The 14,891-nt window shown below is 39.1% G+C and overlaps 1 protein-coding gene across 10 annotated transcripts in view; it reads right to left on the reverse strand.

Annotated features, from left to right (window-relative positions):
- ANKRD44 (ankyrin repeat domain 44) overlaps positions 1–14,891 on the reverse strand; it is a 322,401-nt gene that overhangs the window by 149,772 nt on the left and 157,738 nt on the right. For all 10 annotated transcript variants that reach the window (XM_054549624.2, XM_054549626.2, XM_054549620.2 and 7 more), the window contains exon 3: positions 7,577–7,655. In XM_054549624.2, coding sequence (XP_054405599.1) covers positions 7,577–7,655 — 79 coding nt within the window. The remainder of the gene's footprint in view (positions 1–7,576; positions 7,656–14,891) is intronic.

The following is a 14,891-nucleotide window of genomic DNA, read 5'->3' on the forward strand; positions in this document are numbered from 1 at the left end:
AATTCGTCAGGGAGAAGCAAATGAAAGCAGCATTAACATACCATTTCATATCCATCAAATAGGTAAAAATGATAAAGTGTGACAAGGCCAAGATTTGGCAAGGGTATGGAGCAACAGGAAAACTTAACATACAGCTGGCAAGAGTGTGAATTGGTACAACCTCCTTTGGGAAACAATGTGGCATTACCTAGTAAAATTGATGACATGCATGCCCAACCACCTAGCAATTCCACCCCAATCATATACCCTAGAGAAACTCTCACACATGTACACGAAGGTTCACCGCAACATGTTTATGTCAACAAGAAACTGGAATCCTAAATGTCAATCAAGAGGAAAATGGATAAAGACGTGGTATATCCGTACAATGGAATTCTACACTGTCATGGAAAGGAACAGACTGAAGTTCTGTATATATAAATAGATGTACTTTTAAAATCATAACACTGAATGAACAAATCAAGCTGCAGAATTATACCTATGGCATAATACCAGTTGTATTTCTATATGTTGTTTATGGATGCATAGATATAAAACAAAAGTCTAAAATATGGCTAAGGAGTATAAATACTAATTCTGGATAGTGATTGCGTCTAGGGAAGGAGGAATGTGAAAAGGAATGAAGTAAGAGTACCCATACAGCTGCAACTGTGTTTTCAATGTTTTATTTCCTTAAAAAAAATATATTTACATATATATATTTACATATATATTTACATATATATTTACATATATATATTTACATATATATAGCAAATATGGCAAAATATTAAGAGTTCTTAAAACTTAGTGGAAGGTATACGGATATTCACTATATTATTCTCCATAGTTTTCTGTATGTTTGAAATATTTTCTAACAAAATATTTTTAAGAAAGCTAGTGCATTTGAAGTTTTATGTTTCTTAATGAAAATAATGGGGGAAGGGGGACTAAGCTGCTTTTGTGTGTGTGTGTGTGAAACGGAGTCTTGCTCTGTCACCCAGGCTGGAGTGCAGTGGTGCGATCTCTGCCTCCCCAGTTCAAGCGATTCTCCCGCCTCAGCCTCCTGAGTAGCTGGGATTACAGGTACCTGCCATCATGCCCGGCTAATTTTTTTATTTTTTAGTAGAGACAGGGTTTTGCCATTTTGGCCAGGGTGGTCTTGAACTCCTGACCTCAGGTGATCTACCTGCCTCAGGTGCAAGTATTTGTTTAGGATAAATAATTTAAAATGGACTTTATGTGTCATAGATAATACACATTTTCAGTTTCAAAAGGTCCTGTAAAGCCTCTAAAGTGTGCTGGTTTACACCCTCAGAATGTATAAGATTGCTTGATTTCCCCACATCCTCATCAATACGATGTTATCAGGCATTAAAATACATTTTTTTAATTTTTTAGAAACAGGGTCTAACTCTGTCACTCAGGCTGAAGTGTAGTGGCATTATAGCTCACTGCAGCCTCAGACTCCTGGGCTCAAGCAATCCTCCTGCCTCAGCCTCAAGAGTAGCTAGGACTGCCGGCACAAGCCACCATGCCCAGCTAATTTTTAAAATTTTAAAATTTTTTTTGTAGAGATAGGGTGTTGCAATGTTTCTCAGGCTGGTCTCAAACTTCTGCCCTCAAGTGATCCTCCTATTTCAGCCTTCTAATGTTCTGGGATTACAGATGTGAGCCACCATGCCCAGCCAGACATTTTAAATATTGCAAATCTGAGTCAATAATACTGTATTATGCACTTAAACATTTGTTAAGAGGGTAGATCTCATGTTAAGTATTCTTACCACACACACATCCCAAAAAAACCCAAAATAACAAGAACAAAGGGACATGAGGAAACTTTTGGAGGTGACAGAGATGTCTATTACCTTGATTGTGGTGATAATTTCATGGGTGTTTGCATATGTCCAAACTCATCAAGTTGTAGACATTAAATATATGCAGCTTATTGTATATCAATTATACTTCAATAAAGCTGCTTTAAAAATAAATAGGCCGAGCGCGGTGGCTCATACCTGTAATCCCAGCACTTTTGGGAGGTTGAGGTGGGCAGAACACCTGAGGTCAGGAGTTTGAGACCAACCTGGCCAACATGGTGAAACCCTGTTTCCACTAAAGATACAAAAATTAGCTGGGCATGATGGCTGGCGCCTGTAATCCCAGCTACTCAAAAGGCTGAGGCAGGAGAATCACTTGAACCTGGGAGGTGGAGGTTGCAGTGAGCTGAGATCATGCCACTGCCCTCCAGCCTGGGCGACAGAGCAAGACTCTATCTCAAATACATACATACATACATACATACATACATACATACATACATACATACATACAAATCTGATTGAAAAAAATAGCATCTCTTTGTTTTAGTTTCTGGTCTAACAATAAGGTTAGACATCTTCTAATATGTTTGATTACTAGCCATTTATAATTCATTTTCTGAGAATTACTTGTTCATATTCTTTACATATTTCTCCGATTTTTCTGTTTTTTCTTATTTATATTTATACACTTTTATCATTATTATTATTATACCACATTCTGAAAATTTTTAGTTTTATGCAGATCCAAATTTGGCTTTCAATATTAAAACTCTTTCAAGGAGAAAAATGATCCCACGCATGCTGAACCTCATACAGTGACACACACCCGGGGTGTAACGACACCAGCATTGTTCGTGTGTAGCTTCAGAGTCCCTTGAGAAATTTCAAGGTGATTAGAAATGTAGGCAATGGCTTCTTTCAGTCAGTGTTTACGTCCTCCATTCCTCCACTTCTCTTTCTCATGGAGGTTGAATAGGCAGCTGCCAGGAAAACCTCCTCTCCCCCATAACAAAAATTATTATAACAGAAGCAGAGTTATCTGAATGGAGACGCAAGAAGCATTTCATCAGTGACATCTCTTGCTGCCGGCTTCCTCATCCTCTTCCTCTGAACACTTTCAAGAGTCTTGTTTACATGTCAGAGGGAGATGTCAGATGGTTTTGGCTATGAATTGAATATTTATAGCTGATTTTTTCTAAAGGAAGCTTCACATTATTTACCTGCCTGTCAGGCACCATTGTGCACCGAAGGACACAGTCTGCATGTCTAATGATTTAAAGGCAAATGCTTTTTTACCCAAGGACATGTTAAAGCTTAAACATGAAAATAAGCACTAGGGTATACTGATTCTTCAGAAACAAAGGCCCAATCCATCAGACATGATCTGTAATTACAAACTAAGGATGTTCTTCATCTTATCCCTGTTACCTCTTAATTTTATTTTCATAGAGATCAGGGGTGAAGTGAACTCTGGGCATCTTTTCCAGGGGCAATATTTCTGTTCTGTAAGCCATGTCATCTAGAAAGAAGTAGAATAAAGAAAACAGAAGTGGTGTGATAAGGGAGGACTGAGTGTGACTGAAAAATCTCACAAGCCAAAGAGAATTATTTCTTCCCAAGCTTAACTTAACTGAAGTTTGGCTTTTAATTGTTGAAGTAAACATGAAAGGTCATAAAAATATGATTATAATATAACGAAATCAGCTTGCTATTGATTTTTTTTTTAACAAACCAAATCATACAGCACAGGAGCGCTTCAAAACAATTACCATAGAAGAGGGTATGATAATTCCATGAACATGGCAATTGCTCAAAACATTTAACAAACTCTCCTTGGAGTTGCCTTTATGGCCAATTTACACACCCATCAGAAAATGGCTTATTACTTTATAATTGCACCACATTTGTAGGCCAAAATCAGCATTGCCTGGTTTAATCACCCCTCTTTCACCAGATAAAAAATGTCAAATTCTTCCTCAAAGGATGAATATTTTTGTTATGCATAAGGAATCAAAAGAATGATGTGCCCCCAGCTCTGGAAATAATTTGCATTGAGAGTAAGAAGCACATTTTGAAAATTTTTGGAAATAATTTTGCAGGACTACCACTTGTTGGGTTGCATAAATTCTATGGCCAGATGTGGTGGCTCATGTCTGTAATCCCAGCACTTCAAGAGGCCAAGATGGGAGGATCACTTGAGGCCAGGAGTTCGAGACCAGCCTGATCAACCTAGCAAGATCCCATCTTAAAAAAAAAAAGTAAATTAAATTAAAATTTAAAAAATAAATTCTAATAAATTTTACTTAGTAGTTATGCCTCACAAACACTCCCGTATTAGAGAGTACTTCCAGTTTTCTTCTTTCAACCCAGAACCCTATAATCCTTACTTGTCCTCAAAGTTTTCTCTGTAGTATCTTTTTTTTTTTTTTAAATGGAGTCTTACTCTGTCACCCAGGCTGGAGTACAGTGGTGCAATCTCAGCTCACTGCCACCTCCACCTCCCAGGCTCAAGCGATTCTCCTGCCTCAGCCTCCTGAGTAGCTGGGATTACAGGCACCCGCTACCACGTTCAGCTAATTTTTGTAATTTTACTAGAGATGGGTTTCATCATGGTGGCCAGGCTGGTCTCAAACTCCTGACCTCAAGTGATCCTCCCACCTCAGCCTCCCAAAGTGTTGGGATTATAGGCTTGAGCCACCACACCTAGCCTTTGTAAGACATTTCTACTGTGGTCCTTTTTCTGTGCACTCTGCTTCCTATATCTCAACCCCAGTATCTTAACTCTTAGCCACTGATTGGTTCTCACTGATTTCTCTGACTTAATCCAGATTCGGCCAGTTCCCAAACAGAAGCTAGAGTCAGGAGGGAAATAAAGCCAGACCCTGGACTGGCAGTTGTAAGAAAGTGAAATTTGCAAGGCCTGAATTCTTCGCCAAGACCTTGTCTTCCCTGTCTGCTCAGAGGCATTCAGGGTTCTATCCACCTGGCTAACAGGAGATAATGCCAGCAGGAATTTAGCAAGCTTGGGTTACACCATGCTCTGTAGGTTAATACAACAATGGAGAACACAGCTATAGTGGGCTGTTATGGCAAGGCCAAATTATTTGTCCAACATGGTAATCATTAGCACCTCATTCATTATTAAATTAGGAAACAGTTTGGTTGGATGCCCTAAAGGGTCAGCTGCCAGATACAAGCTCAGAGACAAAATCATCATGCTCTTGCAATATTAGGAACTTAATATATAAATTGAGTAAAGGACTTTTTGGGAAAATAAAAGTCATGTGAATTCCAAGAGCTTGCCTCAGCTTCCACAGGTAAATAAAATTGCTAAAAAAGAAAACTTTCCCAATGCTCCCCATGCCCTAACTCTTCCTCATTTGATGAGAGGGAGGAGGAAATTTTCCATAGCACATTGAACCAAAATTATGCTAAAGAGATTAAGAACTCAGAAATTCCAAGACCAAACAAGTGAATAGATTAAAATATATGCAACAGCTTCTCCCAGCTCTACTAAATCAGCCAGAGTTGAAGAGAGGCTGGTGGATTCTATGCCCATGTGAAGGTGATGTGAAACCATGTTTGTAAAACAATCACTGGCCCCAGATACAAGAAAAAAAAGGGATTGGGTTGACTTCATGCTGCAGAATTAAAATCTTCCCTTTCAGATGTAGAAACAACAACAACAACACAAAGTTGGCATATAAGACAAAGTTCTGAATTTGTACATTCATGAAACATTCCTCTGAGACTCTGAGAGGTCTATTAATACAACATTTAAGAGGTGGGTGGGCTGGGCATGGTGGCTCACACCTGTAATCCCAGCACTTTGGGAGGCCAAGGCAGGCGGATCACAAGGTCAGGAGATCGAGACTATCCTGGCTAACATGGGAAAACTCCGTCTCTACTAAAAATACAAAAAATTAGCCAGGCGTGGTGGCATGCGCCTGTGGTCCCAGCTACTCGGGAGGCTGAGGCAGGAGAATCGCTTGAACCCAAGAGGCGGAGGTTGCAGTGAGCCAAGATCACGCCACTGCACTCCAGCCTGGGCTACAGAGCAAGACTCCATCTCAAAAATAAATAAATAAAAAAATAAAATAAAATACAAAATAAAAAAGAGGCGGGTATAGCTGATGGGGACCAATAGACGTCATACCACAAAGTTCTTTATTTTATACCACCACTGATTCTGCCTACAATTTTCCACGGGCCAAATTGCAACTGCCAGGGCAACCAGCCAGGTGTGCACTGGCCCTTAGTCTGTGCCAACACCAAACAATACACATGTGTTTGGAACACGGCCCTGGGACATCTTTAGATTTGTTGGAAGAAAGGCCTATTCTCAAAAGCACAAGAAATGCCATGTGAAATCTAACCTAAGCTCCATATGACCATCAGGAGCGTGGGGCACACGTGTTTTGAGGCACAGAACACTTGTTTCCTGGGGAAATCCACCTCAAGAACATGAACACAACAAAATAAGGGCCATGTTGCTTATGCATCACAGCACAATTCTTGTTTCTTGTCCACAGTGTTCACCACATCTGCTTGAATGCATGTCTCAGCTCCTACCTCTGCAGAGCTTACTTTAAGATGCTACAGTTCCCCTTTCCTTACTGCAAACAAAGGCGAAACCTTACTATAGGCCTTTTGACTAGTCTGTAGGCAGGGGCACTTCCTCTAGATGTTAATCTCCCAAACATAAAGGAGGAAGAAGAAAGACAGCTTGTCTGTGAATAATCTACAGTGAGACATCTGCGCCTGCTCAATTCATTCCAGGATTTGTCTAGTAAACACTCAAGGGAGAAAGCACATAATGGTTTTGGAAACCTGTTTGGTGAGATATACTGAGCACACAGGTTTCCAAAAATTAAACCACTGGCATTTTTAAATCTGATGAAATATGTAAAATACATTGAAAAATAAAGACAATAGTATCACAAAGACCAGTATAAACACAAATCAGATTCAAATGTTTGCTATACTCCCTTCCAATTTTTTAAACATAAAATGTTTTACAGAGAGTTGTAGTAGTTCTTTTATAGCCTTCCCTGAAGACATTTTTTACTCAACCTGCCTACTTAGAGGTAACCACTATCCAGAAATCAATATGGTTCCTTGCCTTCCATGTTTTTACGCTTTCATCACATAGTCATAGTCATGTATCCATAAGTATAACAGTATTGTTTTGCAGCCCAACTTAAACATTATAAATATACAAACACATTTAGTTGGCATATAAATCTAGGGTGTGCATATATATATATATGGCATATATACAGTGTGCATATATAATAGCATATATAGTGCATACATGCTATACATAGTGTTTATATAGCATGTATATATATAGCATATATAGTGTATACATGCTATACATAGTGTTTAGGATGTTTATGTAGTGTGTATATATACTCACTATACATAGTGTGTATAGGTGTATGTTCATATAGACTTTAAACTAGTTTTATTTCCTTTTTTATAATAAAAAAATCAAAATATATCCAAACGTACTGAATTCATCTACAATGCTGGGCCTGACTAGACAGCCAGGAATCAGACTTTCAAAGCAAGATAAAAATGTTACTGGAGAAGTCGTTTTTCAGTAAGAACAACTTCTTGCATTTTTCTTTGTGTAAAGACAAAATTGCCTATCACATAAACTTCCATGAACATAACAAAGGAATTTTGCTTGGGTTCACTGTAGTAGTCAATCAAGTAAATTGGCTATTTAAATTTTTATTTGCAATTGACTTTTGAGTGTAGCAGTTATTTACCTGACAAAATCAGGAGTTCAATGATCTCTGCATCTCCCAGAAATGCGGCCACGTGAAGAGGGGTTCGTTTCTCAGAATCCTGAAATACACGTCAAAGACATACAACAGGTCAGTGGCAGCTGGAGGTCCCTTTTGTAGACATAGTAAGACATGTCACTCAGTCTGTGGTAATGCATGTGGAAGAGTGTGAACACCAAACATTCGAGTAATTTCTGGTTATGCATTTTCTCTCAACATACCCTATAGTTACACATAACAAAGGATTCCATTTTCTGTGTCTGTGCTTGGTATTTGCCCACTTGCTCCTTTTACTGAAGCCCAGCTGAGGTCAAAGATGGACCATTATGCCCTGGATGTTGAATTTCAACTTACAGTATTTCCAAACCTTCAGGATGGTTTAAAAAAAAAAAAAAAAAAAAAAACTAACCTACCATAGCAATATAGTTCAAAGCTTTCAATGACTTATTTTCTTTCTAAGGAAACATAGTGGAATGGTTCACAAGGACATTAAACATTAAACATTAAACATAACTGTGGTCATTTTCTCCTTTCTATGCTTGTTAATTGTTGTTTGGACCACTGCCGATTCATGAAATACTTACTGAATGCTTACTCTATGCCAGAAACCAAATTCTGGGGACAGAAGGATGATTACAACAGGCCTGGTCCCTGCCCTCATGAAACTCACATTCAAGTGGGAAGGCTGACAATAGTATACTAGACAATAGTATACTAGATACACATGAGATTACTTCAGATAAAACACGGTATGGGATTAAATGATTCAGGAGATGGGAATAAGAGTGGTCAGTGAGGCCTTTCTGAGGATGCTGACATTAAGGCTGAGAGCTAAGGTTGATATTATCTCTGTTTTATAGATAAGAAGACTGTAGCTCAAATTTTAAAATTTCCTCAAGATTCCACAGGTATATAGCACAGTCAAGATCTGACCTTCACCCAGCAGACTTCAGTCTGTATCTTTGGCAAGACATTGAACAGATTGTGCTGAAAGGCAGCATGGTAACATGCAAGGGAAAAAAGCATTGCTTCCTCATCTGTAAATTGACGATAATAAAATCTACCTTAGAGGACTGATAAGAGGACTAAAGATCATATAAGTAAATAAAGCCCTAGGCAAGCAGGAGATAAGTGCACAGCAGTGCTCCATACGAAGCCCATTATTGTCATTGGCATAGAGAGTTGTGTGATATCTTTCCTCCAAGACTGAAAACTTCCTGGAGTAAAGAACCGGCCTCACTCTTCTTTATCCCCATAGTAGCAGCATACTTGGTGCTCAGCATAAATTGGCTGAACTAACTAGTCTACATGTATGGTTTCTTCCACTAACTTCTATTGACTCCTCCATAGCAATGGTAACCAAAGCCCATCTGCTGTCTTAAGGTTTCTCCTAAAACTAGCATGTATGTTAGTTTCAAGTTTCTTGGATTCGCTGTTGATTTTAATCATTATTCCTTTCCTAATTTGATTACACAATACATCTAACAACCCTTGATTAGCCCAAGAATATTATTCCATTTTCTGACAATCCAGACCCTCTGCTCTTCCTCTGTCTCTCACAGATTATTGCTTTTAGGCATTTCATGACTCACTAATATCTAAAACAGATGGCAGGCAGGGGACACAACAAGAATTGATCTTCAAACCTGTCTATTTGTTAGAAAATCTGGTAAGTAGGTTCTATAAAGAATGCACTACCATTAAGTAGACAAAAAGGAGCTTGGATTCACTGGAAACTCATGTTGTCTATGTATGGCTGCAGGCAATTACTATGGAAAAGTGAAAATAGGGCAGTCACGCAACTATAAAATAATGGTATGCATTGGAAAATTCAGTACGATATATGACTACAATCAACCTTGTTATAGATATATCACCCTATCTTTGAAAATAAAGATTCAGTATTTGAAATCATGTTAGCTTATTTGAGAATCAAGTGTATTAATTTGTGCAATGAACTATATAAGCTGAGAACAGATTTTTACAAATGTTTTCTATTTCTATTGACAACCCTAGATGCATTTTCCATTTTAGCCTCATGTTCCCTTTGAATCCTCGCTATATCTACTTAAAATTTTCTACTGGGATTTTTGGATAAAAGCTATGTAATTACATGTTCTTTTGTGAACTGAATTGGTTTCAGGGTTTGGTTCAACAAATTAAACCCTGCCTAAGTGATTTAAACAGGGACTATTCCAACCCAAATTATGACTTCATTTGACCTGAAGCAAAGGCAACTCTATTTGAGATCTTGGCCTCAAATAAAAAGCTAAGAAAACTCCAACATCCCTCCCTACCTTGCAAATCTGGTTGGCCTGTCATGATATGACTGGTTTTGCTGATTCTGTGGCCCCTTTTATGACACAGCTTGTTCAAACCAAAGTTTCTATAACATAAAAAGGGTGTGTTGCATGAATACTGTAAAAATTCTTGATGATGAATCCCAGTGTTCCTGTTAATTTGTGCTTAAAGGTTTCTGGTAGTTTCCAGAACAACTATGCGAATTGATACTCTGCTTTAGTGACACGGCACAGACAGGTAACTGCAGAGAAAACTTGTATTCAGGCAGTACTCCTTTAGTTCTCCAAAGCAGCAGAATCATAGAAACAATCACAAGTGCTATTAAGACCTTAACCAACATAATAGTGCATTTCCACTATTGACCAAGGGTTGCTAACGTCTTCTCTTCTAACAAGGAACACCTGATCATGAGTCAAAGCGTGAATGACCGAGCCACAGTAATCACCATGCTGGATAGAGAGAAATCAGCCAGGAGGTAGCACTATGTCCTCTGCCTAGATAGAAGGCCACTCTACTTTGCCATGAGCTAAACTAATAGAGTAGGAGATGCAATAATAGAAGGAGGGCGAAGGTTCTGGAGAAAAGAGAATAGTAGTAATAATACTGGTTAAAATGGGTTCTAGCCCAATGACATCCTTAGGGTGTCTAGAAGAAGAAACAAATCTAGCTGGTTATTATGAAGTGCTTTTATTTTTATTTTTTCCAAATACCTGCCCAACTATTCTACTACTCCATCTCAAAACATTCCTATCAGGGGAGTCACACCTTTTACAACTGTGTTCTTAAGTCTCATTATTACCATTTAAAAGATAAAGAATCTGAGCCTAGGACAGTTTGTATGACTTAACCCAACACAGCAAACTGATGCCAAAGAATTAGGTGTCCTGGCTCCCAACCTGAAACTTTTTTCTTTATAAAAATGAAAGTGGGCTGGGCACGGTGGCTCACACCTGTAATCCCAGCACTTTGGGAGGCTGAGGTGGGTGGATCACAAGTTCAGGAGATTGAGACCATCCTGGCTAACAAGGTGAAACCCCATCTCTACTAAAAATACAAAAAATTAGCCGGGCATGGTGGTGGGCGCCTGTAGTCCCAGCTACTCGGGAGGCTGAGGCAGGAGAATGGCATGAACCCAGGAGGCGGAGCTTGCAGCGAGCCAAGATCGCGCCACTGCGCTCCAGCCGGGGAGACAGAGCGAGCCTCCATCTCAAAAAAATAAATAAATAAAAATGAAAGCAAGAACATCTTAGAAGTTCGTATGATAGTCTAAAAACCTTTCTACTACGATCCCTAAGAAATCAGGAGGAAAATGTGACGAACATACAGTAAACATCATTTTAAATGAACTGAGAAGAAATTAAATAGAAAGGAGACAGAAATGGAGGGTAAATAGAGAACCAAAGCTGCAAGCACATGAACTTAGAGTGCAGGGATAGGTCAATACACCAGGGGCTTGGGGCTTAACACTTGCAGGCAGTGGGAGATAAGGCAGAGAACTAGAACTGCGACCTCCAAGCAAAGAAAGACCCTTGAAGTGGCCTTGAAGAAAGACTCCTGAGGTGAAATAGTGGACTTGGAAAAAAACAGTGACAAACACTCACGTAGGCAGATGGCAAAGGATGCCTTGTCCCGGGTTCTTGGTAGGGGAATAAAAATGTTTCCACTGAGCATTCACATCCCCAGAGTCTGCCCTCATGTGGTTTAGAGCTTTGAATTCACATTGCCTGTACAGTCTAGGAATTTACTTTTTTTTTTTAATCCAGGAACTTTCAAGTTGAAAATATGCAAAAAAAAAAAAAAAGGGTTTTAGACCAATGATACCCCTAGGGTCCCTAGAAGAAGAAACAAAACCTAGCTGGATAGATATGCCCTCAATCCAGTCAACTTGGGACACCCACAGATTAAATCTCCATTGAAAATGAACTCACAAGCCTAAGCCATAAGACTCACGTGGAAATGTTCACCATAAGCAAGAGTCAGCAGACTGAAGAACCAGCAAGAATTTGAGATCACAGAAGAATGAGATGGAGAACAGGAATGACATTTAAAATAACTTAAGACACAAAGGACAAAGCATAAGGGGGAAAACCCCCACTATTTTTGAAAAACAAACAAAATTTGGAGGAAGAGATAATGAAGCAAGTATTATGGAAAGCAGTACCAAAACATGATGCTAGATAGCATCTAAAATTTTGGTCTAAGAGGGATCAAAACTCAAAGAATAAAAAAAGAAAGGGGAGGAGAAAGGAAAAATAAGCACAGGAACTTTGGGCTATGTTTTACAATCATTTATTCAGCCATATTATCTAGACATAGATATTTATTTAGAATCTATTATATGCCAGACATTGTGGTACACATTAGGGATACAAAATTTAAAATATCTAGCCCTCTCACCGTAAAGAAACTTGCAGTCCACTGATCAGTTTCTAAATGTAGGATATTAGAATAAAAACAATAGCAGGGAAGTGGCAAATAGTGATATCCATGATGTTAAATGATTTGTGAACGTATCAAATGCAATGAGACAAAAATATCTCGGTGAATACGTCCCCCAAACCCATCCATATCTGAACTGGCCTGGGCAGTAAGTCTTAACTGACAAGAAAAAAAAAAATCTCTTCTGAATTGGGAATTAAACACATCTTGCCTAGGACTCCCTAAAGGTCCTATTGGCTCCAGCTTCTCTGGGAATCTTGGAAGCCCTCAAGGGCCAGCCTTCTGGGTCAGTCAGAGAGCCTAGCCTCTATCTTACAGGCTGGCTCAGGGGTAGCTCCTGGATCAAAATTGGCATCCAGTACCAGGGCAGGACCAGAGCAGCATTAACCTATAGTGGCCGAGCTAAGTGCATTATTTGCATTCAGTTCCATCTTTTGCCCAAGGGGACTCTCTGTGATGACCAATAGTTGAATAGTTACATAGGCCTTTATAACACCCATGAATATAAGTGGGGAAAATAACCCAAAAGCAGGTGCAGCAAGATTAACACACACTGAAATGGCTCATCAGCATAGTTTTTAAAGATTGTCCAAACATCACAAAAAGGAAGGTCTTTTTTCATCACCCAGTAGCTCTAATTCCACATAGTCCTTTGCAGACAGATTCAGATGCATGAGAAATGAGAAGACCCAGGTTCCTCCAGAAGGAAGGACGGTAAACCCTCCCATTCTACAAATAGCCAGATACACACAGCCAGCAGGGGTCTGAGCTAAATTTGCAGTAAGTCTCAGAGAGATCAGGCAGAGGAAGTTGAGTTGTCTGTTTACCAAAGAAGAAGCAGATAAAAGAAAATAGGGAACTTGAAGTATGTACATGCAAAGTGAGTTTGACATGGGCAGAGAGGCCATTCTGGTAGCTAAAAATACTGTGTAGACAGGCAGACTGAGGGGCACCCTACGCCTGTTTTGCAGATTAAGAATTCTTACATGCTTTGGAAATTCTCAGCTAGAAGTACATGATCTAATCTGCATTCTAAGTATCTGTCATACACCAAAACAAACATTCCACCCTATATATGAATATCTTACATACCAAGACAGAAAGATGGAACAATATTAAGAAAACAAGTCTATGAAATACAGAAGTTTGGGCCGGATATGGTGGCTCATGCATGCAATCCCAGCACTTTGGGAGGCTGAGGCAGGTGGATGGCTTAAGCCCGGGAAATTGAGACCAGGAGACCTCGTCTCTATTAAAAGTAATTTTTTAAAATTAGCTGAGCATGGTAGCATGTGCCTGTGGTCCCAGATACTTGGGAGGCTGAGGTAGGAGGATTGCTTGAGCCCAGAAGGTCAAGAGGTCAAGGCTGCGGTGAACTGTGATCACACCATTGCACTCCACTGCACCATCTTGCTCTGGGTGACAGAGCAAGACCCTGCCCCCCCAAAAAAAAAAATGAAGAAAGAAAGAAGAAGAAGAAGAGGAAGAAGAGGAAGAGGAAGAAGGCGGAGGAGGAGGAGGGTTCCAATTATCAATCCAAACTTCCAAATTCCCACTAAAATTAAAGAAGCTGGGAGATAACTGACAACCTAGGCCCAACTACCTTAATGTGATATTGAACAGAGATCACTAGAGGCAAGAAGATGTCTAAAGAAACTCTGAACACATACACATAACAGGTATCTTGGAGGTATTTCAAATTACATGAGGACAGGAGCCAAACAAGACACAAAATGGGAAGAATGCTTGGTCTTAAGGTGGGGAATTAAAAGAAGGTTAAAGAAGAAAGGAAAGAGAAAGACAGAAAACAAATGTCATGCGTCTTTTGAAATTTTTCATGTTTACTTTCAATTTTTAACATCTCATAAATACACAGAAATACAGAAAGTAATAGTCCCATATGTGCCCCCCAGCAAAAACAAACATGTTAACATTTTTCTATGTCTCCTTCAGAACTCTAGTTTAAAAAAATACCTTTAGGGGTAAAAGTGCCATCTTCAGAAATGCAAATTGTTCTGAAAATAATTTGAAGTATGTGTTTGTATGTGTGTGTTTGTGTCTGTAAGAGAGAAAGGTAGGGGAGGGAGAGAGAGAGAGAAAGTGGGAAGGAGGAAAGGGATTAGGTTGTTTTTAATTCTTCAAACCACTATTACAAACGGTGTTGCAGTGTACATCTTTGTACATGTCTCTCTGTGCATACATGTGAGAATTTCTCTGAAGTAGATACCCAAAAAAGGAAGCCCTGGATTAGGGTACACACACACATTCAACTGTATTAGGTATCACTAATAACTTTCAAAGTATTAATAGTTTTACCAATTTACACTCCCACCAGTTAGATATCAGTTCCTTTTCCTAACATCCTCGCCAATATCTGATGCTACTGGCTTTCTTACTCCTTGCCAGTATGTTACGCCTGACATGATATATTCTGGTTTTTTCAACTGCGAACTGCCTATATGTATCTTTACCTATGTTAAATTCAGTTATTAGTCTTTTCCTTGTGTGTGGAGTTTTTTATATTGTTTAATTCAACTTTCAATGAAAATTCAAGTTA

The sequence above is a fragment of the Pongo abelii genome, chromosome 11 (genome assembly GCF_028885655.2).
Source record: "Pongo abelii isolate AG06213 chromosome 11, NHGRI_mPonAbe1-v2.0_pri, whole genome shotgun sequence".
NCBI lineage: Eukaryota > Metazoa > Chordata > Mammalia > Primates > Hominidae > Pongo > Pongo abelii.